Source organism: Mobula birostris, chromosome 24 (assembly GCF_030028105.1).
Source record: "Mobula birostris isolate sMobBir1 chromosome 24, sMobBir1.hap1, whole genome shotgun sequence".
NCBI classification, from domain to species: domain Eukaryota; kingdom Metazoa; phylum Chordata; class Chondrichthyes; order Myliobatiformes; family Myliobatidae; genus Mobula; species Mobula birostris.
Genome location: NC_092393.1, coordinates 62,224,028 through 62,248,318, shown reverse-complemented (window position 1 = coordinate 62,248,318; position 24,291 = coordinate 62,224,028). Strand labels below are relative to the sequence as shown.

Sequence of the window (24,291 nt, the reverse complement as noted above, 5' to 3'; positions counted from 1 at the left end):
TCAACTGCTTAATGTCCCCCGTCCCGTCCCCTCCCCCACCCCCACCGGTGAGAAATGGAGCTGCGAAAGATTTGGTTATCCAGTGCACGATTCACAAAATCACCACCTACAGTGTGTACTTAGGCAAGCTACCAGCATTACTGTTAATCTGGGGGGGAGACTGAATAAAGTAGGAAGGTCTTGTTTCTGTCAGGGAAAGGTGAGACTGGACCGGGCTGCAGTGCACACTGCTGGTCTCCGTCAGGGATAGCTATGCATTAACAGTGATTTCCCCGGCTGATGTCTGAAGATGGCAGGTTTTTGTAAGACTACGATGTGAGAAGGGAAGACTAAAAACAGACAATTTCTCAAGTCCTATTTCCTGTTGTAGGATTAATTAGAAATGGAAGGGGAGGGTAGAGTCACCCATTTCAAACAAATGTTTCCCTCTCTGTAGAATGTGGGTCACAGAACATTCATGAGCTGAAATGAGGGAGACGTGGTGTCCCAATTCATCTGCAGCCAGTGAGTTTCATAACTCTTCATTGGGGTAGAGTTTTCAAAATAAGTTGTTTGTGAATGTACACTGTGTAAGCTACCTTAGGCAGATTCAAAGCTGTAGCTGTGCGTGGTTCAACCTGTGAGGGAGTTAGTTTTGTAAACTGCTTGTGAGTAAATTAGTTTATTTTGTCCCATGTGGAAAAACTTTGCTTTACATCCATATCACAGATCATCTCATTACAACAGGGAAAACAAAGCTGAAGAGTGTTCCAGTTACAGAGAATGTGCAAGCAAACAATAAACTGCAAGTTCATAACAATACAGATTGTGAGGAGTCTACCCTGTTATGCCAGGGAACCATTCAGTAGTCTGGGATAGAAGCTGTCCTTGAGCCTGGTGGTATGTGCTTTCAGTGGAGGGAACAGGACGGAAGCCAGTGTATTGTTAACCTTTAAACCTTTCCCCTGTTGCAGTGTGGGCCAAAGACAGCTGGTGTGCCTTGCCAGAGCTCTCCTGAGGAAGACACGGATTTTGATTCTTGACGAAGCCACTGCTGCTGTTGACCTGGAGACTGACGACCTGATTCAGTCCACCATCAGGACTCAGTTTGAGAACTGCACTGTCCTCACCATTGCACATCGCCTCAACACAATCATGGATTACAACAGGTACAGAGCTCCCCTCACAGCTGACATACAGGCAGTACTGGAGTACTGTGAGACAAGCAGAGATCCTCTGCCCCTCTTGGGGGCTAGCACCTTGTTTTAAAGTCACTTTCAAATATAAGGGGAGGAGGGCGTTAAAAAATGGTTTCAGAGAAAGCTAAATGCTGCCAATGTAGAGGAGCTTCTACAGCACAGGTCCATTCAGTGGAAACCCTGTTACAAGCAGTTTTCAATCCCTCAGTCCTGATGAAGGGCCTCAGGCTGAAACATCTTTTTCTCTCCATAGATGCTGCCTGAGCTGGCAGCTGTTTGTGCATTGGCCTCAAGAGGAAGCCTTGCTGTGAATGGCTGTTCAATCTTTGTGCTAACTAGTCTTCTTCCCTCTTGACAGGGTGTTGGTACTGGACAAAGGGGAGATCGCAGAGTTTGATTCACCCAGCAACCTCATTGCACAGAAAGGGATATTTTACAGCATGGCCAAGGATGCCGGACTGGTGTAACAACACCTAGAAGCCTAATGTAAAATGAGGCAGAGCCAAGTCAATGCCTGAACAGATCAGCTCAAGCTTGCTGTGGAGAGTTTTGAACAGCATTTTTTCTATTTTATGTATTTATACATTCAGCATTTATGTTGAAGTAATTTTGAATTCTTTTGTAACTACTGCTGTGAACAGTGGCAGCTGCAATATAATCCATTAAGGTAGCCAGTAGTTTAAATAAAATGATTTGTTAGCTAAACTGAGCTGAAACTTGCTTTAATCAATCAGCTGCATAAGCCAGCAGCAGTAATGTGGGGGGGTTGTCTGTTTGCGTGCACTGCTCTGTGTGGAATAGATGGCATGAATGCCAGGGCACAAAGAACAGGGAGATCTTGGGCATTCAACTCTAGTTCCTAAAAATGAAATGAATGGATGTATGGTGGGGAACAGAATATATGTTGCAAATTAACAAAACAATGCACGTGGAGTTCCAGTCACCCCACCCACTACAGAAAGGCCAGGTGTGATTGCTGTTTATTAGCATTCAATTCACATCACCGTTTCTACGTTCTCCTGTGACTGTGTGGGTTTCCTCTAGGTGCTCCAATTTCCTCCCACATTCCAAAGATGTACAGTTCGGGTTAGTGAGTTGTGGGCATGCCATGTTGGTGCCAGAAGTCTGACACCTGCAAGTAGCCCAGCACATCTTCACAGTGTTAGTCACTGTTGCAAAAGACATTTCACAGTATACTTCAATGCACATTTGACAAATTAATCTTTATCCTTTAGTTATGGAGCACAACTGGATCAACAGATAGTTTCCCCTGGAGCAGAGGGAACTTTCCCTGTCATGGGTAAGGCATCAAAAAGGAGGAACTGGTTCAAGATAAGGAAGAGGCTTTAATCTGAGAGCAGTAAGATAGGTACAATAAGATAGTTGGACCAATAAATGCTCAGGATATGGGACTAGCTGGCCGAAGGACCTATTTCCATGTATAACCTAAGTGCTTGCTGACAAACCCAACAATTAAATACCAGCTCCAGGAATGTTTACTGAAAAAAATTTATTCATAGTTGACACTAAAATTTGCAAATTACAGCAACCATATTCAAAGTACAGGAACAGCAGGGCAGGGAAAATTCAACACGTCCTTGTAGTTGGATGGGAAAGGAAGGAACAGGCTGCAGGCTAGCACTATGAAAACCAAAATAAAAATGGTGGCCACAAGATAGATCAGCCTTGATCAAAACAGCTCTATACAACTCAACCTGCCTGGTATTTACACAGCAGTCACTACAAACTTAATCGTCAAGGAAAACCTTGGGTACAAGTGCAAGTCACAGTCTGGGCTGCTCACTTTAGCCTGACACATTTGTGGTTTGAAAAACAGCACTCGAGCTCACTATAGGTAAGGTGTTGCAAGCACAAGAAATGGGAACTCTTCAGGGAAACTAACCATACAAATTCATTTCTGGACTTTTTTTTTGCTTAAAAATGACAACTTCTCTCCCCCTCTACACCACTACACAGCTTTCTTTCACCTTGTTTTAATGGGGCAGAGCCTTCAGAACAGGCAGTCAAATCTTCACTGGATTCCTTGACGTCTTCTAAATGGCCACCCCTATGAAATGAAAGATTCAAGAGCACACAATTAGAACTGAGGAAACAGACAACCACACTTCAGATACAACCAGGTCTTTTTAAAAAAAAAAGGCAAAAGGCAAGCAAGTACCTCTTGGAGACTTCCTACTGCCCTACAGAGCTGGTCTTCTGGCATTTCTGCTAACGACTGGCTACAGCTCTAACCTAGAAAAGGAAACCCTTTCTCAGATTGTAAATAGCCCACCTCTACTGTATCCATGTCATTTACTGTAATCTCCCATCTGTAATACAGACAGCATACAGAGTTGTCACTGATTTAACATACATCAATTTGCCAAGGGCAGTAACTTCACATTTTCTGTACACATTTGATTTTCCCCACATGTCAATATTAATTCTTTACTGGAAAGCTGCCCTTGATGTGTGGCCGTGGATGACAGCAAACTGGTTAGTGCATCTCACCACTTGCCCAGGTTACACCTGCCACACACTGCACGGCAATATGAAGGCAGCTTGCAAATGAAGACCAGCATGGAATGGCAGACAGCCATTCATCCCACCGAGCCAGCATCAACCACATTCTTCCCAATCTCCAGCCTCCCAAATCATAGCTCTCCCATCCTCCATAACCCCACCCCAGGCTCCATTCACAACTCAAATCACATCTACTGCTCCATTTTAAGCAGTTCATCTTTTCTACTTCCCCACAATCTCACCATCCACCCTTTACACACACAAATCCAATCAAACTGCCCCCAAGGCCACATAACCACATTTACTATTGTTCTGTGCCAAGTTCCCCCATTGTATAACTGCAGAAAAGAATGTGCTACCAAAACAAGGAATTTGAGTTATTGGGTGTGTAAGACAAAATACCAGAAATACCCAGTAATGTGCTTGTGACAAGGTTAAAGGATTAGGACAAGTTAATGAAAGTGCATCTTTATAACAGCAGATAGCTCCGAGCACGTCCTACACTTGACCACCGCTGCGGTGTTCAAACGCAACAGCCAACAACCTTTGGTTGTCCTTCAGACAGCCCAGCAGCCAGAGTGAACCCAGGAGGGGGGATAGGTTGGTGGTCTGGCTGTTTAAGCGCCCAGTTATGGGTAACGAAGCCTGCGCCATCACTACTTCCATAGAAGGGACAGGCAAGCAAATAGCTTTAACCTGGTGAGCAGTTCTCTCAGCAGGCAATCAGACCCCACCCCAAACTGAGCCAACATTGCCAGTGCTGTACTGCTAGAGCCCACGCTTTCAGAGATGGTGTCTCAATGTTAAACTCTGAGCCAGCTGCTCCCCATGAGAGTTCTCCTGGTGTCCCACACAATACTGATCCCTCACTGCTTTCCATAAGAGTTTTCCCAGTGACCCATACAATATCAATCCCTTACAGTCAACATCACAAACAGTACAGCCCATTAATGCCACATTACATCTGTGGCATCCAACTGCATACATATTGCATTCAGTATCTAACAGAGCCTAACCTTCACAAATACTTCATTTAAAAGTGCTCAAAGGCACTCTGTAACCGCAGAATATACCCCATCAATACAAGACCCTAAATAGCAACTTGTGATGTTTTTAAATGTTGACGTGAAGGGTTTGAGGAGGAGGAATGTGATTCAGCACTGGGATATAGTCACTGTCACCAGCAAACCATGCCAGGCAGTCAGTGGGAGTGCTAGAGACAACAATTATCCGCTGAATTACCAACTGAAACCTTGTGCTCTTCCCCAGGGGTGACATCTGAAAGCAGCCCAGTCCCAAGGGATTTAAACTCTGCTCCCAATCAAAGACTCACTTCGGGGGGAGATGTATGACTGAGGAAACCAAAGGACAGGACAAGTAAATCTATGCAAGATACAAGAGATGGCAGATAGTTCAGACTCAGTTCCCAACTGGGGACAATCAATGAGCAGACCATGGGAAAGTGGGCAAAGCCACGAGAACAAGCTAAGTAATGGCGCCAGTACAGGGAGATTGGTACTGGGTACGACAGCATCTCATGGGCCATGGGGTCAAGGCCCAGATTAAGCAGGAAGCAAACTTGGCGATGCCACAGGACTACAGATGAGCAGAGCTGGGACACTGGTCTGGTAGTGTGTCAGGTACACACTGCTCAGGAATTATAACTCTACTTTCCCCAATTCCCTGAAAGGACTGCTAAAGACTTACAACATCCTTCCCCATCAGAAGGAAGCTGGTCACAAGCAAAGAATTAATATTGACGTTTCATTTCCACAATTGTAACCACAGACACTAATTCAAAGTCTCATAAGTTTAATATTGAGGATAAACAATTTCATCATTGTGGTAGGGTGTCAGCAGATGAACAGCTCACTCAACATTAGATGGGGTGGGGGTGGGGGCAAGGGAAGCGGGAGCAGCATAGAACGCGGAATTCGTACCTCTGTGCTAGGGCCTGTAATGTACTGTCGCAAACAGAAGGCTGAAACAACTTTTCATATGCTTTTTTAAAAATAAAATTATGTGAAAAGTAAAGTTAATTCTTGAAAACTCCCTTCCATCCCCTGCAATTTGAAGAGAATTCTGTAACACATCTGCACAGAAACAATTCCACAATTTCAACAGAACATCATGGTGACAGGAATGAATATTTAAATCCTGTGTTTACATCGTTCAGCAAATACAATATGAAACAGCAAGCTTTAAAAGATTTCATTGAAAAGACAACAGGCAAAAACATTCAAACATGGAGGTGGGTAGAGAAAGGTGTGTACCTGGCACGTGTACCTGCAATTCATTCACTGATTCCTTGCTTTTTAATTTGCTTTCGGGGCGGCTCACAAGACCAGCGCAGTGAGAGATATGGTTCTCAGGGTCACTTAGTCATAAACCCTACACTTCCATCAATCCAAGCTACTGGCTCGAGTTACAGAAAGACTCCATTAGAGTGCAAGGCAGATTTTTAAAAAAACAAAAAAAAAACAAAAAGTCTACTGCAACATCTGTGACATTAACAGACTGGTTAAAACTAAAAAAAAATCTTTCAAATATGCCTTAGATGCAGTTACAGAAACAGCAAAAATACACTCATTCTCTGCCAAAAATTTACGAACTCTAAACTTATTATACTTCCCAGTAACCGATCCCACACAGTCCAACCAATTCCCCAAATTTGACAGATTTTAAAATGCTTAGTTTAAAAACACAAACCCATTCACCAGGATCCACAAAGGAACAGAAATGGGGCCCAGGTTTCAGTACGTTACAATATACAGAGGTAAAGTATGTACCTAGAGTCTCCAACACGCATGTTTTGCCTCTTATTCTGCCAAGACTAGTCTGTCCGTCGTCGCTGGGCGTTTTATAAAGTATACCTTCTGGGTTTTTGCTGGTTAGTCTCTTCATCTTCAGTCGGAATACTTACACTGCACTGCTAAAGTAAACGAAAAGAAACAGCAAACTAACCGAGGGACACAACAGTCACGCTTACCTTGACCTGATCTGAGGTCAAATCAGATCAGTTTTAATTGGACTGAGTGTCACCTTCAGATTTTAGGTCTTCATCTCTCCCATTGACCTCGCTTTTAGTGGTATCCACCTCCATGGGGTCTGCACGGGATGCTGCGCTCTCTCTGTCCGTCTGACTCGATCTGCGGCTGCTTTTCCTCGCCTCCTCAGAATCTCTCCTCTCTGCAACACAACCACCGGACATACAACTTCAGACATGTAATGCATCTTAACAATTTCTTCAGTCACACTGCCAGGCAGTTAATCATTCTAGTTAGTCCACCCCACCATCTACTATCAGCCGTCACTGCACAGCAAGCACTTTACAGCACTTTTTACAATGTTGATTACACTGGAAACATGCGCTGGTATTTATGCATTTTATTCTATATACGAACCTTAACCTCCACTTAGCAATTCTTTCCAATTGTTGAATGTTATTTTTGTTGCATGTTCCTCCCGGAGCAACATGTCACAGTAAATGGCGAATAAAGTTGAACGTGAATTACTACTCTTTCAGATTCATCTATCACATGTACATTGAAACTATTCGCATTAACCACCAACCCAACCGCTGGGGATATCCCACAAATGTTGATGCATTCCAGCAACAAGACAAGCCCTTTTCCTTCCTCCGACCATCTGCATGTTTTACCCTCTCCCACCCTTCCTCAGTACTGAGAACAGTTTCTGACCTCAGTAAACCATCCACTTCCACCACATCCTCTCCCATCCTCTGCTCCAAGGAGAATCAGACCAGCTTTTCCAGTTGCTGGAATCTCTCACTCCAGTGGAGCCCAAGTAAATCTTTTCGGCACCCTCTCTCATTCCTTCCTAACCTGTGGCTGAGTGGAAGTGACACAATACTCTAGGTAAGAAATAATCAGTGTTTACACTGGTTCAGTACAGCTTCCCTGCCGTTGTACTCTACACCTCCATTTACTGTAACATATCATGTACAAACCACTTTCCAATACACACTCATTCAGATAGATCATTTTTATTTGCCACATGTATATCAAGACAAAGTAAAATATCGTGTTTGCATCAAGGACCAAAAGTCCAAGGCTGTGCTCGGGGCAGCCCACAAATGACACCACACTTCTGGCACCAACGTAGCGTACCCAAAACTCACTAACCCTTGCCCATACATCTTGGGAATGAGGAAACTGGAGCACCCAAAGGACACCCACATGGTCACAGGGAGAGTGAACAGATGGCGGTGGGAATTGAACCCAAGCCACTGTTGCCACAATCAGATTTCTGGCATGTGGGAAACAACACACATTTATATCAACACGCAAGGAAAAAAATGGAGGGTTACCGTATCTGGGAGGCACGGGTTAGACTGACCCTGGAGTAGGTTGAAAGGTCAGCACGACACCACTGTGGGGCCAAGGGCCTATACGATGCTGTATTGTTCTATATTCTTAAAATGAACACAAGTACTGGGTATTTAAGAATTAAGTCCTCACTGGACCAGAAAAGCTCCCATGCAGTGCCTCGGGATCTTTCATGCAGCCATTCTTAGCAATGCATCGTACTGGGATGTGCAAGAGACCAATCTGTTAGTGAGTCACAAGCAAGGGAGACCCGTCTCTGTACCTTTGTCCTTTGACCTGCTCTCCTTCTCGCGGCTCCTGCTCCTGTGTCTGTGAGACCTGTCACGACTCCGTGACCTGCGGCGATCTCTGCTCCGGGACCTGTGCTTCCTCTCCGACCGGTCCCTGCTCCAACCATCATCACCCCTTCAGTAAAAGGAAAAGCCACAGGGCACATTTAAAATCAACAACATCCAAGAGACAATAACAGACCCAGATCACACAACAATGCAGAACAATGTCCCAAATTTCCAGAGATGCATTAGACACAAAACCCAGAGTCAGCCAGACAAGGAGAAATTAGCTTTCAGGGAGCATCTCAAAGGGATAGAGGGAAACTAGAATTTACACAGCTGAAGACTGATCTAAATGTGGAATATTTAAAACTCAGACATGCAGTGACCAAGACTGGAGTGCAGTTATAGAGAGGAGACAGTGAACAAGGTAACTTAAAACTATTTACCACAAGTGATCCAAGCTAAACAACTCAGTAAGTGATTTTGGATAAGGAAGTGAAAGGGTGGGGTTAGAAAGGTTGGAGGAGTTGTGGATATTATAGAAGGTTGTTTACATCCACCACCACTACTGGCAGCTTGTTCCACACGTCACCAACCTGACTGAAGTGTTCTCCCAAAAATCTTTCACCCTTAACCCACCACCACCAGGTCTAATCTTGCCCAACCTCGGTGGAAAAAGCCTGCTTCTATACTCCTCTATCAAATCTCTGCTCATTCTCCTATGATCCAGGGAATAAAGTCGAAACCCGTTCAACCTTTCCCTGTAACTCAGGTTCTCAAGTCCCGGCAAAACCATTGTAAATTTTCGCTGCATCTTTCAATCTAAATATTTTCTGCAGGTAGGTGACCAGAACTGCACATAACATTGCAAATTAGGCTTCACTAATGCCTTATACAATTTCAACACAATATCCTAACTACTGTATTCAATATTTGGTTTATGAAGACCAACTTGCCAAAACGCTTTATGAATCTACCTACCTGCAATGCCATTTTCAAGGAATTATAGATAGGTATTCCCAAATCCCTGTTCTTCTGCATTCCTCAGTGCCCTACTAAGCCCTACCTTGGTTTGTCCTCCCTAAGTGCAACACCTCACACTTGTCTACATTAAATTCCATATGCCATTTTTCCACCTGATGCAGCTCGCTCTGCAAGCCACGATAGCCTGATTCACTGTCCACTACACCCCCAATATTGGTGTCATCTACAAATTTGCTGATCCAGTTAACCACATTATCATCTAGATCATTGATATGGATGACAAACAACAATGGACCCAGCACCAATCCCTTGTAGTAAATCCAGTTTACTACCTCAACATGAACGCCTAGCTACTGAATCTTCTTGACCAACCTCTCTTGCAGGACCTCATCAAATGCCTTGCTAGTGTCCCTACAGACAGTACCCACCGCCTTGCCTTCATCCACTTTCCTGGCAAATTCCTAGAAAAACTCTGTAACATTGGTTACACATGACCTTCCATGCACAAAGCCATTCTGACCATCCTTAATCAGTCCATGTCTATCAAATACTTATATCCTGTCCCTTAGAATACCTTCCAGTAAATTTCCCACAACTGATGTCAGATTCACCCACCTATAAATTCCTGGTCTATGCTTAGAGCCTTTTTTAAACAGCAGAACAACATTGGCTATTCTCCAATGCTTTGGTACCTCTCCTGTCACTAAGGATAATTTAGATAACTCCACTAGGGCCCCGGCAATTTCTGCACTTGAGGCCCTCAGGATAGCAAAATACCCCCTCTTGCAATCTGTACAAGGTCCTACATGGCCTCACTTCTACAGACTGTATCTACCTCCTGAGTAAATACAGATCTAAAATTTGACAAAATATTTCATCTAGTCCTATGATGTTATGGGATTCCCAGTCAATATGCGGAAGTCAAAAATCACCTACTATAACAACTACTATAATATGTTTCTTGCAATAGTCTGTAATCTCCCTAAAAATGTTCTCCTCTAAATCTCTAGCACCACTGGGAGGTCTGTAATATAGCCCCATTAATGTGGCCATGCCTTTCTTATTTCACAGTTCTGCTCATAGCACCTCACTAGATGAGTTCTCCAGTCTGTCCTGCAAGGACTACTGTGTCATTTTCCAACTGGTAACACCACCCCCTCGTCCTTTAATCCCTCCCAATCTGTCACATCCAAGAACAACGGAGCCCCAGAATATTGAGTCTCATTAATGGCTACGATATCATAATTCCGGAAGCTGACCCATGCCCTGAGTTCATCCCCACACACAGCTCAGAATATTAGTTGGACCATGTTCAATCTTTGAGGTTTTACCAAGATCCATCTCCACAAACTGGTTCCCTCTGGTAGTAGCGTGGAGACACAGAAGGATCTTGGTATCCACATTCATAGATTCCTCAAAATTGCCACACAAGTTGGTAGAGTGGTTGAGAAGACCATTCACATAGACAACACTTAAACACTGCTTAATGCAGGTGGCAGAACAGGTTTTATTTCCAGGCTAAATCGATGCGATTGTGAATCCAGGCACTGAACAAAACTAAACAGGAAATCATGCAGGGATGGATCCCATACCATGTTGTCTACTCTAATGCGCTCACGCAAGAATGAGACCCCGCAGGCTAACAGGAACCCTGCCACATTCCACCTGTCGGGAAGGGAATCATAATGAACCCTGGAAAACTCCAAAACAGAAGGGACCACTGACCACAAGATACAGAGAGGCCAGAAACTCCTTTCCAGTATGCTATCGCATGAAATACCTGCTCCGTTTCTTCTCTCGTTCTCTGCTGCGGGAACGCCTGCGTTCTCGTGATCTGCTCCGTCGCCGCTCAGACGCTCGGCTGGAGTGAGAGTGTCGACTACGTGAGTGACTCCTCCTCCGACGCGCCTCTCTTTCACGTTCCCGCTCTTTTTCTTTCTCCTCCTCTTCCCGACGACGTTTCTTCTCCCGCTCCTCACGCTCTCGCTCACGTTCCAGCTCCCTCTCTTCCCGTTCTCGTTTTAATTTGTCATCACGTTCTGGTTCCTCAGTCTTTTTCCGAACTTTCTCCTGGATAGAAAGAAACACATGAACACGAGCACACAAGCTCCACACAGACCAACACATCCCTTGCACAATCATAATCACCCCTCTTCTAAAACACAAATACACTACACGCCCAATACACTACAGCAGTCTAAACATTCTCCTGTTCGTCAACACTTGAGCACAGTTATACATTCCAGTTCAGTTCTGGTCACCTCACAGGAAACTTTAAAGAGGGTGCACAGGAGATTTACCAGGATGCTGCCCGGATTAGAATGAGTCTCATCAGGAAAGTTGAAGTTAGGGATTTTCCCCTCTCTGGAGAGAGATGATCTGATAGAAGTGCACAAGATAAGCATAGTGCAAATGGACAGCCAGAAACCTTTTCCCCCATTATGAAAATAGCCAACATGAGTGGACATAATTTTAAGGTTATTGGAGAGAAATATAGGGGAGATTATTTTATCTTTTATAGAAATACATCCCTTTGAACCAGGCCACCCAGCAACCCCTGACAACCCCAATTTAACCCTAAATTTAATCGCAGTACAACTTATCAAATTAAGCAACCCTGTACATCTTCAGACTGCAGGAGGACAACAGACATTCCCTAAAGGATACCAGGACCGGTCTCTGAACTGACACCGAGCTGTAATAGCATGCTAACCACTACACTATCTTAGTGCCAGAGGTACATCATGTTTAGAGTGGTGAGTGCATGGACCACGCTGCCAGGGGTGACGGAAGAGGCAGATATACAAGGGACAGTTCAGAGACTTACACTGGCACACAGATGAGAGAAAAATGGAGGGCTATGTGGAAGGAAAGGGTTAGATTGATATTGGAATAAGTTAAAAGGTTGGTGCAACCTCGAGGGCCGAAAGGCCTGTGCTGTAATGTTCTATGTATGTAATATTCAAACAATGCATAGCCAATAATGCCTGGTGCGACTCCTGGAATGTGAATGCCCTCAAATCCTTTCGTTCCCCAGATCTGGAGTACCTGGTGCTGCTGTGTAGGCCTCCTTGACTGCCTAGGGAGTTCACAGCTGTGTATAATACATCGCAGGCTGTCTTCATCTTCACGGAGACTTTAATAGAGCATCGCTGACTAAAGTCTCTCCGAAGTTTTGTCAGCACATCCAGGTAAGCACACAGGGAGATAGCATACTCGAACACTGCTACTCTCCCTTCCACAACGTTTACAAAACACTCCTCCACCCTCCATTTGGAAAATCAGATTACTCTTCCATTTTTCTGGTGCCAAAGTACAGGCAGAAGTTGAAACAAGAGGCGGCCATGGTTAAAACCATCCACTGTTGGTCCAACCATGCTAAGGGACAGCTTTGATGAAGTTGACTGGAATGTCTTCCATGATGAGGATGTCTCCCGAGTTCATGGAAGAGGTCACGAGTTTCATCCGGAAGTGCATCGAGGATGCTGTCCCCCAGAAATCAGTCAGGGTCTTCCTGAATCAGAAACCCTAGATCAACAGTTCTGTGCAAGCAGCACTTACAGTGCAACATAGAGCTTACATTGCCGGCAATCAACAAGAGCTAACGAAATGTAGCTATGATCTGTACAGAGTCATCAAGGCAGTGAAACAATACAGAGACAAGATTCAGACTCAACTTTCCACCAACAACACACGCATCTTATGGCAAGGTCTGCACACCATTGCAGACTTCAAAGCTAAACACAGTGGAGTTTCCAATATCAATGCCTCTCTCCCAAACAACTTGCCTCTCTCCCAAACAAAATCTTTTTTTTTTAAACGCCCGATTCAACGTCACCAATACTGAGCCCCTGAGGAGACCTGCAGGATGCCACTGGCAGCTTGGTCATCTGAGGCCAAAGTACACCGGTATTTCCAATGGGCGGACAGTCAATAGACAATAGGTGCAGGAGTAGGCAATTCGGCCCTTCGAGCCAGCACCGCCATTCACTGTGATCATGGCTGATCATCCACAATCAGTATCCAGTTCCTGCCTTAACCCCATAACCTTTGATTCCACTATCTTTAAGAGCTCTATCCATCTCTTTCTTGAAAGCATCCAGAGACTTGGCCTCCACAGCCTTTGGGGCAGAGCATTCCATATATCCACCACTCTCTGGGTGAAAAAGTTTTTCCTCAACTCCGTTCTAAATGGCCTACTCCTAATTCTTAAACTGTGGCCTCTGGTTCTGGACTCACCCATGAGTGGGAACATGCTTCCTGCCTCCAGCGTGTCCAATCCCTTAATAATCTTATATGTTTCAATAAGATCCCCTCTCAGCCTTCTAAATTCCAGAGTATACAAGCCCAGTCGCTCCCATCATCCCGGGAATTAACCTTGTGAACCTACACTACACTCCCTCAATAGCTAGAATGTCCTTCCTCAAATTTGGAGACCAAAACTGCACACAGTACTCCAGGTGTGGTCTCAGCAGGGCCCTGTACAACTGCAGAAGGACCTCTTTGCTCTTATACTCAATTCCCCTTGTTATGAAGGCCAGCATGCCATTAGCTTTCTTCACTGCCTGCTGTACCTGCATGCTTGCTTTCAGTGACTGATGTACAAGAACACCTAGATCTCGTTGTGCTTCCCCTTTTCCTAACTTGACTCCATTTAGATAATAATCTGCCTTCCCGTTCTTACCAAAGTGGATAACCTCACATTTACCCACTTTAAACTGCATCTGCCCACTCACCCAGCCTGTCCAAGTCACCCTGCATTCTCATAACATCCTCCTCACATTTCACACTGCCACCCAGCTGTGTCATCGGCAAATTTGCTAATGTTACTTTTAATTCGTTCATCTAAATCATTAATGTACATTGTAAACAGCTGCGGACCCAGCACTGAGCCCTGCGGTACCTCACTGGTCACTGCCTGCCATTCCGAAAGGGACCCGTTAATCCCTACTCTTTGTTTTCTGTCAGCCAGCCAATTTTCAATCCATGTCAGTACTCTGCCCCCAATGCCATGTGCCCTAATTTTGCCCACTAAATCTCCTATATGGGTCTTTATCAAAGGCTTTCTGAAAGTCCAGGTACACTACATCCACTGGCTCTCCCTTGTCCATTTTCATAGTTACATCCTCAAAAAATTCCAGAAGATTAGTCAAGCACGATTTCCCCTTCGTAAATCCATGCTGACTCGGACCAATCCTGTTACTACTATCCAGATGTGTCATAATTTCATCTTTTATAATTGACTCCAGCATCTTTCCCACCACCGACTTCAGGCTAACCGGTCTATAATTCCTTGTTTTCTCTCTTCCTCCATTCTTGAAGAGAGGGACAACATTAGCCACCCTCCAATCCACAGGAACTGATCCTGAAATCTACAGAACATTAGAAAATGATTACCAATGTATCCGCGATTTCTAAAGCCACCTCCTTAAGTACCCTGGGATGCAGACCATCAGGTCCCAGGGACTTATCAGCCTTCAGACCCAACAGCCTATCCAACACCATTTCCTGCCTAATATAAGTTTCCTTCAATTCATCCATTACCCTAGGCTGCAGGACCAGACCACATTCCAGGGCGAGTACTCAGGATGTGCATGGCACAACTGGCAGGTGTGTTTACAGACATTTTTAATCTCTCCCTCTCCCAGTGTCATGCCTCCCTGCTTCAAAACATCCACCACTGTCCCTGCACCTAAAAAGACCAAGGTAACATGTCTGAATGACTGGCGTCCTGTCACACTCACCACAATAAGCAGCAAATGATTTGAGAACCTGATCAAGGACTACATGGGCAGCATGCTGCCACTCACACTGAACCCTCTACAATTTGCCTACCGACACAACCAATTGACAAATGACACAATAGCCACACATCGTCCTTGCACATCTGAAGAGAGATGCTTATGAGAGAGTTTTTAAGACTACAGTTCAGCCTTCAACAGCCCTCCAGGCTCAACAAGAAGCTCAGAGACCTCAGCCTTCACCCTGCCTGGTGTAGCTGGATCTCGGACTTCCTGTCAGATCGCTGGCAGGTGGTAAGAGCAGGTTCCCTCACCTCTGCCCCTCTGACCCTCAACACACGTGCCCCTCAGGGCTGTGTCCTAAGCCCCCTCCTTTACTTTCTGTATACCCATGACTGTATCCCCACCCACAGCACTACACTGTTTGGCCTAATCTCAAATAATAATGAGGCAGCCTAAAGAGAGGAAGTCATGACCCTGACACAGGAATGTCAAGAAAACAACCTATCCCTCAACGTCGCAAAAACAAAGCAGCTGGTTGTGGACTACAGGAGGAATAGAGACAGACTAACCCCTATAGACATAAATGGATCTGGAGTTGAGAGGGTGAACGGCTTCAGTTCCTCAGCATAAACAGCACCAAGGATTTCACATGGTCTGTACATAGCACACTGGCACAACAGCACCTCTTTCACCACAAATGGTTGAAGACATTTGGTATGCCCCCCACCCCAAACCTTAAGAACTTTCTACAGGGGTACAATTGAGAGCATCCTGACTAGCTGCATCACTGCCTGATATGGGAACTGTACTTCCCTCATTCACAGGACTCTACAGAGAGTGGTGCGGACAGCCCAGCACATCTGTAGTTGTGAACTTCCCACTATTCAGGACATTTACAAAGACAGGTGTGTAAAAAGACGAAGGACTATTGGAGACCCAAATCACCCCAATCATAAATTGTTCCTGCTGCTACCATCCGGGAAACGGTACCACAGCATAAAAGCCGGGACCAACAGGCTCCTTCCACCAGGCAACTTCTTCCACCAGGCCATCAGACTGATTAATTCAAGCTGACAAAACTGTACTTCTATGTTATATTGACTGTCCTGTTGTACATATTATAAATTACTACAAATGCACATTTGAACAGAGATATAACGTAAAGATTTTTACTCACATATTTGAAGGATGCAAGTAATAAAGTCAATTCCATACAAGCTCCACGTTCCATTAATACATGCCAAACAATCCCCCAATAGAATGCAGACCATGCACACTGGTTTGCTTGCCAACACAGTAAACACAACCAATAAACACGAAACATTAAATGCACAGACCAACACAAGGACCTATAAAATTCCATGTCTCATTATCTCCATTGGATCAATATTTAAATTTTTAAACTTAAAGGCTTAAAGACCAAAATTCACACAAATTGCCTGAAAAATACTCCTTTAGCCCATTATCAGTCCGGTGAACATGTGCTGGACTTCCACCCCCACCCCATGAGTACGTCTTTGCCACAGTGCAGAACCACAGTGAGGTCTGGTCTAACCTTTACAACATCCTGACTACAGACTAACCTTCAGTTCTTCCACTGTTGCTTTGATCTTTGCGTAACCCATGTGCTGTTTTCCCATTAAATGGTCATCGACCCGGGACTGGGCATCTCCCACAATAAGAAATGCACCACATACTTCGCACACTTCCATCTGTTTCTCCTGGGCTGCAAAGCTCTCGATGGTCTGCAGAAATATTCAATTATTATTTTTCAAAACATACATTACTTTTCTAAACAGCTGAGATACTAATGTCAGTGAACTACGGAAGACTCACCGAACTGGCAGATCGTAGCTGTTCCCGTTCGTCTTTCAGCTGTTCTACGAGTTTCATCATACCCTGGGCCTCTTCTACCTTCCCCTCAGAGCCCAACTCCTCTATCTGCACGCAAGCAAAACATACACATCAAAAGCACCTTCTCACAACCTCAGAACGTTCTAAGACACTTCGCCAAGGAAAATACCTGCTCACAATCAGTATTACAATGCTCAAAGCAGTGCTGTAATAAATAGCATGATCTCTGAAATGAAACCTCTTACCCAAGAGGACAAAAGCAGTCTTGGTTAAGATACCCAAAGTTGAAGGATCTGTTAGGTCAGTGATTCCCAAGGGGGCGGTTACATGTCCTAAAGGGGCATTAGGGGAAATAGCAATCGTAGGGAAGAGCTCAAGACTGTTGTGTTGGGGGTATGGTAAGCCACACCCTAACTTGAGGCACAAGACCTGACTGTCTATTCAATGCCATGTGAACATCTGATAGGCATTCCCAGTTTATGTTAATTTTTTTATTTTAATTTAGCCCCATTAATGATAGATAACTAGACACGGTGCGCCTCTACAAGTCTGAAAGTCCCGAAGCCTTGAATTTTAGAAAATGTGTCAATACCTGGAGTACGGTTTTATTCCGTTCCCGTCAGATCAGCGACGTTCCATGTGTCTTATTTCTAATACTGTACTGTCCAATGAAGATTGCAGGAACAGTTCCGTAACAGACACCCAAGAAAGGCTATTTTGCTATTTCTCAGTTGCAGAGGAGGAAAGAAACATTTGAAAAGCGTTGCACTCAAGTCATTTGCCAAACGTCCTTGATTGTTGTCTCACCACTTCTTACAACACTTCCAAAAATGATAGCAAAGTATGCAAAATGTCATATAATCGGTGAAAGATTAACAATGCCTGCTGTATCAGAAGTGCTCACCATTGTTCTCAAAATGGATACCGGTATTTTAAAATCAATTCTTCTGAGTAATAACTCTCCAGCTCGTCATATTGACGAAATAAGTGAATACATTGAGCATCAACTATGCACAGAGCTACAAAGAACAGAATTTGGGACACAACTGGATGAGTCAACTGTGCAAGACAACAATGGCATATGCATGGTTCATCAAAAAAGGAAAAGTTTATGGAGATTTTCTTTTGTAAAAAGCTAAAAACAAATATCAATGGAGAATCAATCTACGACAAGCTCAAAATGTATATAGAGGATAAAATAATTCCCATTAGGAACATTCCTTGTGTAACAGATGGAGCACCAAATACCACTGGTCGCTATGCTGGTTTAGTGGCATTTATGAAAAGAAATTCCAAGTCTGTTGATCATCAATATCCCACAGCCAGTGACTTTTTTTTCAAGCACGACTCTTGTAATATCTGACATCAACAAAATTAAAGCTCACCCTTTAAATAGCAGAATATTTTACCAGTTATGCCAAGATAACAATGAAGAGTTTAAAACTTGCTTCTTCATACTGAAGTGTGTTGGCTGTCAAAAAGCTGTTGTTTAAAACGTTCCTTTGATTTTTTTGACACTGGTTGAATTTTTGCTCAAAGTTAACAAGAACTTGGGAAACAAGATAGAACTTCTACGTGGAGATGTGGCATACCCAGCCGATCTGTATGACAAAATGAACATTCTAAATATGAACAAGAGAAAATCTGCAGATGCTGGAAATCCGAGCAACACACACAAACTGCTGGAGGAACTCAGCAGGCAAAGCAACATCAATGGGAAAAAAGTACGGTTGACGTTTCGGGCCAAAACCCTTCCTAAATATTCTAAATATGAAACTACAGGGTGAGAATTTCAGTTTAATCCAGGCAAAAAGTACAGTGACCACTTTTATCAGAAAGTGTGAAATATATAAGCAAAACATTGGAAGAATTGTTCTCAGTTTCCCTACATGGAAGGTATAGTACTCTCTTTCAGTCACAGTGATTTACAAGAGTACTGCTTATACCTGCAGTCACTGAAGGATTTTCAGAATTGATTCAAGGATGTGAACGATCAGGAAAACAAAGTCCAGCACTGAGCATGGGTCCATGGTGCAGAAGGGAAAGATGGAGAAGAGGGGAGCAGTAGTGAGTGCTGGCTCAATAGTCAGAGGAACAGACCGGAGCTTCTGTGGACATGAATGGGACACCCAGATGGTATGTTGCCACCCAGGGACGTCTCGGATCATACCCACAGCATTTTGGAGCGGGGTAGGGAGCAGACAGATGTCTTCGAAGAAGATAGTATAACTGAAACTGAGATAAGGTCCTGAAAAGAGAATTTAGAGAGCTAGTTAAAAAGCTAAGAAGCAGGACTTCCCAGTTAGTAATTTCTGGATTGCTACCTGTGCCACGTGCCAGTGAGGGTAGAAACAGGATGATTTGGCAAATTAATGCATGGCTGAGAAGCTGGTGCAGGGGGCAGGGCTTCAGGTTCTTCGATCATTGGGATCTCTTCTAGGGGAGGTATGACCTGCACAAAGGGAACGGGTTGCACCTGAACTCAAGGGAGAACCAATATTCTCATAGGCAGGTTATTTAGAGGTTTCGGAGAGGGTTTAAACTAATTCGACAGGGGGATGGGAATCAAGAGTGAAGGGACTCAGGATAGGACAGATGCTAAAAAAAGCAAAGATAGTGTTCAGTCAGACAGTCAGGAAGGGCAGGCAGATGACAATAAAATTGCAGCCAGCAGGATGAGTATCAGTGCATTAGGGATGCAGAATCAAAAACGGTAGCAAATACAGTGCTCAAAGTGTTATATCTCCATGCATGGAGTATAAAAAATAAGGTGGATGATCTTGTTTCACTTTTACATGCAGCTGGGTATGATATTGCGGCCATCACTGAATAGTGGCTGAAGGATGGTTGTAATTGGGAGCTGAATGTCTAAGGTTACACTGTATCAGAGGAAAAGGAAGGGAGGCAGATTTGACGGCATGACTCTGCTGGTGAAGAACTGCTTCAAATCATTAGAAAGACATGGCATAGGATCGGAAGACGTTGAATCCTTGTTGGTTGAGTTACGAAACTACAAGAGTAAAAGGACGATGATACAGGCCTCCCAACAGGGGCTGGGATGTAGACTACAGATTACAATGGGAAATAGAAAGGCAGGTCAAAAGGGCAACAAGATTTTAAACATGCAGGTTGATTGGGAAATATCAGGTTGGCAATGGATCTCAAGTGAATTTGCTGAATGCTTACAAGATGACCTTTTAGAACAGTTTGGGTGTTATGCAATGAACAAGAGACAATTTAGGGAGCTTAAGGTAAAGGAACCCTTGGGAGACAGTAACCTCAGTATGAGTTCAACCTGAAATTTGATAGGCAGAAAGTAAAAGTCTGATGTAGCAGTACCTCACTGGAGTAAAGGAAATTACAGTGGTAAGAGAGAAGTTGGCCAAAGTAAATTGGAAGGAATTGCTGGCAGGGATGACAGCAGAGCAGCAATGGCTTGAGTTTCTGGGGAAAATGAGGAAGGTGCAGGATAGATATATTCCAAAAATCAAAGAAATACTTAAATGGCAAAATAGTACAACCATGGATGACCAAAGTCAAAGTTAATGTAAAATCAAGAGAGGGCATACAAAACAAAAATTAGCAGCAAGATACAGAAAGCAACTTAAAGAATCATTAGAAGGGAAAAGATGAAACATGGAAGCAAGATTGCAAACTTTCAAACATATCAAGGAGAATAGAAAAATATAAAAGAAAGATGAGAATGGATACAGAACCGCTAAAAAGTGAAGCCGAAGAAATAACGGGTGAACAAGGAGATGGCAGATGAACTAAATTAATATTTTACTGTGGAAGACACTAGCAGTGTGCCAGATGTTGAAGGGTGTGAGGAAAGAGAAGTGAGTGCAGTTACTATTACAAAGGGAGAACTTGCTCAAAAAGCTGAAAGACCCAAGGGTAGCCAAGTCACCTGGACAAGATGAACTGCACCCTAGGGTTCGGAAAGAGATATGCTAGAGATTGTGAAGGTGGACTCTGGCATGGTTCTGGAGGACTTGAAAATTACAAATGTCACACCACTCTTTAAGAGGAAGGCAGCAGAAAAATTGTAGACAAGCGAGCCTGATGCCTACTAGGAAGATGTTGAAGTCAATTTTTAAGGATGAGGTTATGGAGTACTTGGTGACACAGGACAAGATAGGACAAAGTCAGCATGGTTTCCTTAAGGGAAAACCTTGCCTGATGAACTTATTGGAATTCTTTGAAGAGATAAGTAGGATAGATAAAGGGGATGCAGTGGATGTTCTTTTTACTTTCAGAAGGCCTTTGACAAGGTGCCACTTATGAGGCTGCTTACCAAGTTAACAGCCCATGGTATTACAGGAAAGTTACTAGCATGGTTACAGCATTGGCTGATTGGTAGGAAGCAGCAAGTGGAATAAATGGATCTTTTTCCGGTTGGCTGCCAGTGACCAGTGGTGTTCTGCAGGGGTCAGTGTTGGGACTGCTTCTCTTTATGCTGTATATCAATGATTTAGATGATGGAATAAATGGCTTTGTTGCCAAGTTTGCAGGTCATATGAAGATTGGTGGATGGGCAGGTAGGAAACAGGAAGGCTGAAGACAGACCTTGACGATTAGGAGACTGGGCAAAAAGTGGCAAATGATATACAATGTTAGAAAATGCATGGTTATGCACTTTGGTAGTAGAAATAAATGTGCAGACTATTTTTTAAACTGTGAAAATGCCAACATCTGAGATGCAAAGGGACTTGGGAACCCTTGTGCAGACCACCCTAAAAGTTAGCTTCCAGGTTGAGTAAGTGGTGTGTAAGGTAAATGCAATGATAGCATTCATAGAAACACAGAAACCCTACAGCACAATACAGGCCCTTCAGCACACAATGCTGTGCTGAACATGTACTTACTTTAGAAATTACCTAGGGTTCCCACTGCCCTCTATTTTTCTAAGCTCCATGTACCTATCCAGGAGTCTCTAAAAAGACCCCATAGTATCCACCTCTACCACAGTTGCTGGCAGCCCATTCCACGCACTCACCACTCTGCGTAAAAAACTTACCCCCGACATCTCCTCTGTACCTACCTCCAAGCACCTTAAAACTATGCCCTCTCGTGTTAGCCACTTCAGCCCCAACTATCCACACGATCAATGCCTCTCATCATCTTATACATCTCTATCAGGTCACCTCTTACCCTCATTGCTCCAAGGAGAAAAGGCCAAGTTCACTCATAACCTATTCTCATAAGGCATGTGTCCCCCCCCCCCCCAAAACAGCACTCAAACAGGAGTATTTATTGTTAAGGGGGACAGCCACAGGGGTGCTCTCTAGTATCTGACTCCTGCCCTTCCCTCTCCTGACTGTTACCTACTTATCTGTCTCTCGAGGCCCCAGTATGACTACTTGTCTATAGCTCCTCTCTATCACCTCACTTTCCCTGACCAAAGGTCATCAAGCTGCATCTCCAGTTCCCTAACCTGGTCCCTAAGGAGCACCTGGCGCAGATATGGCCATCCAGAAGGCTAGGAGTCTCCTGGACACCCCACATCTGACACCTTGTACAGAACACCAGCCTCACAGACATACTTCTTAATCCTGTCCTTCACAAGTAACTTACCTTACCTCAACCCGTTACCTCAGAAGCTCTGTTGAGCCAAAGCCCTCCTAATCTCCCCCTATTCCGTCACTTGCTCTATAAAGCTGTCTTTTTTTTATACTCTTCCCGCCAGTCTAACTCACTGACGTCCACACGCCTGCACAGTCATTCCTCAATCAAACTGAGGAAAAAATGATTGCCTCTTATACTCTTCCCGCCAGTCAAACGCGATGACATCCAAGCATCTGCGCAGTTGTTCCTCAATTCATTTCAAAAGGTTTAGAATACAAGAGCAAGGATGTGATGCTGAGGTTTTATAAGGCACTGGTGAGGCCTCACCTTGAGTACTGTGAACAGTTTTGGGCTCCCCACCCAAGAAAAGTTGTGCTGGCATTGGAGAGGGTGCAGTGGAGGATCACAAGGATGATTCCAGGGAAAAAAAGGTTTATCATACAAGGAACATTTGATTACCTCTGGGTCTGTACTCACTGGAATTTAGTAGGATGAGGGGGGGGGGGATCTCATTGAAACCTATTAAATGTTGAAACCTAGAGAGAGTAGATAGAGTAGATGTGGAAAGAATGTTTCCCATGGTGGTGGGAGTGGGGAGTCTAGGACAAGAAGGCACAGTCTCAGGATAGAGGAGCATCCACTGAAAACAAGCGGAGAAATTTCTTTAGCCAGAGTGTGGAGAATTTGCAGAATTTGTTACCACAGGCAGCTGTGGAGGACAGGTTGTTGGGGGTATTGAAGGAGAGGTTGGAAACTGATAGGTCCCTGGTTGGCCACGGCATCAAAGATTACGAGAAGGCCGGGGAGTGAGGCTGAGAGGTAGAAAAAGCATCAGCCAAGATTGAATGGGGGAGCACTTGATGGGCCAAATGGCCTAATTCCGCTCCTATGTCTTATTTTCTTAACCTAATTCTTTGCAAGATGGAAGAACAGGAAGACAGCTCACAAGATGAATTTATCAAAATTCAGAATGAAGTAATAATGCCGGCTTTTGTAGTATGTGGCTACACTGTCATACAAAGTTTCCTGGTCTTTGGAGAAGAGCTAAGCTGCTCTTCATTGAATTTCCACTGTCTACCTTTTTGAAAGAGGCTTCAGTACAGTAAACCACATACAAAAAAAAAACAAACCACTTGGACATTGTTACTCAAGGCTTCTGCTATCACAACTTGAACCAAATATTTCAACTCCTGTTAAAAACCATCAAGTTCAAGGATCACATTGATACTGAAGCTGCCGTACAGCACACAGATACCTTGTGAGCCAAGTTTAAGGACAAATGATTCTGCTGTAAATTTTTATTTATCTATTAGCATATGGGAGACTTTTACACTATAGGGGCGCCAGAAAACATATTGTGCCCAAGAGTGACTTTGGCAAGTATGAAAGTGCTTTGAGGGGGGAGGGGCACATTGGCAAATATGAAAGTGCTGGGGGACGGGGTTGCTGAGCTACAAAAGGTTGGGACAAACTGTTGGGCAATTTATAGAACTTCGTGTTCCTCTAGTGTTTGTTGTTCAGTAATTGTGTTGGAGTGCACATTTAATGTTTATTGATATTTTGGATGTTACGTTTATTATACATCATCGATGCCAGAACTGTCCATATGTTTGACAGTGACAAGTTCTACACTGCAGTGGCAAACAGAATTTGATCCAGGAGGTGGTGATTATAGGGACATGCAAGGAAATGTATAATAAATGGTGGGGAAAAACTTGCCATTGAGGAACATCTGCAGACCCTAACAGTAACAGGACTATTCACCAATGTGGGTAAAAAGGCATATAAATAACCTTCATTAACTTAGGCAAATAAA

At 44.0% G+C, this 24,291-nt stretch overlaps 2 protein-coding genes across 4 annotated transcripts in view; one reads left to right on the top strand and one right to left on the bottom strand.

Moving 5' to 3' along the window:
- abcc3 (ATP-binding cassette, sub-family C (CFTR/MRP), member 3) overlaps window positions 1–1,883 on the top strand; it is a 193,077-nt gene extending 191,194 nt beyond the window's left edge. For all 3 annotated transcript variants that reach the window (XM_072242475.1, XM_072242476.1, XM_072242473.1), the window contains 2 exons: window positions 954–1,148; window positions 1,537–1,883. In XM_072242475.1, coding sequence (XP_072098576.1) covers window positions 954–1,148; window positions 1,537–1,645 — 304 coding nt within the window. In that variant the 3' untranslated portion in view covers window positions 1,646–1,883. The remainder of the gene's footprint in view (window positions 1–953; window positions 1,149–1,536) is intronic.
- luc7l3 (LUC7-like 3 pre-mRNA splicing factor) overlaps window positions 646–24,291 on the bottom strand; it is a 38,615-nt gene continuing 14,969 nt past the window's right edge. Inside the window, exons 6-11 of the mRNA XM_072242477.1 lie at window positions 16,890–16,994; window positions 16,637–16,798; window positions 11,090–11,379; window positions 8,313–8,455; window positions 6,691–6,890; window positions 646–3,246 (exon numbers count right to left, since the gene is read on the bottom strand). Coding sequence (XP_072098578.1) covers window positions 6,724–6,890; window positions 8,313–8,455; window positions 11,090–11,379; window positions 16,637–16,798; window positions 16,890–16,994 — 867 coding nt within the window. The 3' untranslated portion in view covers window positions 646–3,246; window positions 6,691–6,723. The remainder of the gene's footprint in view (window positions 3,247–6,690; window positions 6,891–8,312; window positions 8,456–11,089; window positions 11,380–16,636; window positions 16,799–16,889; window positions 16,995–24,291) is intronic.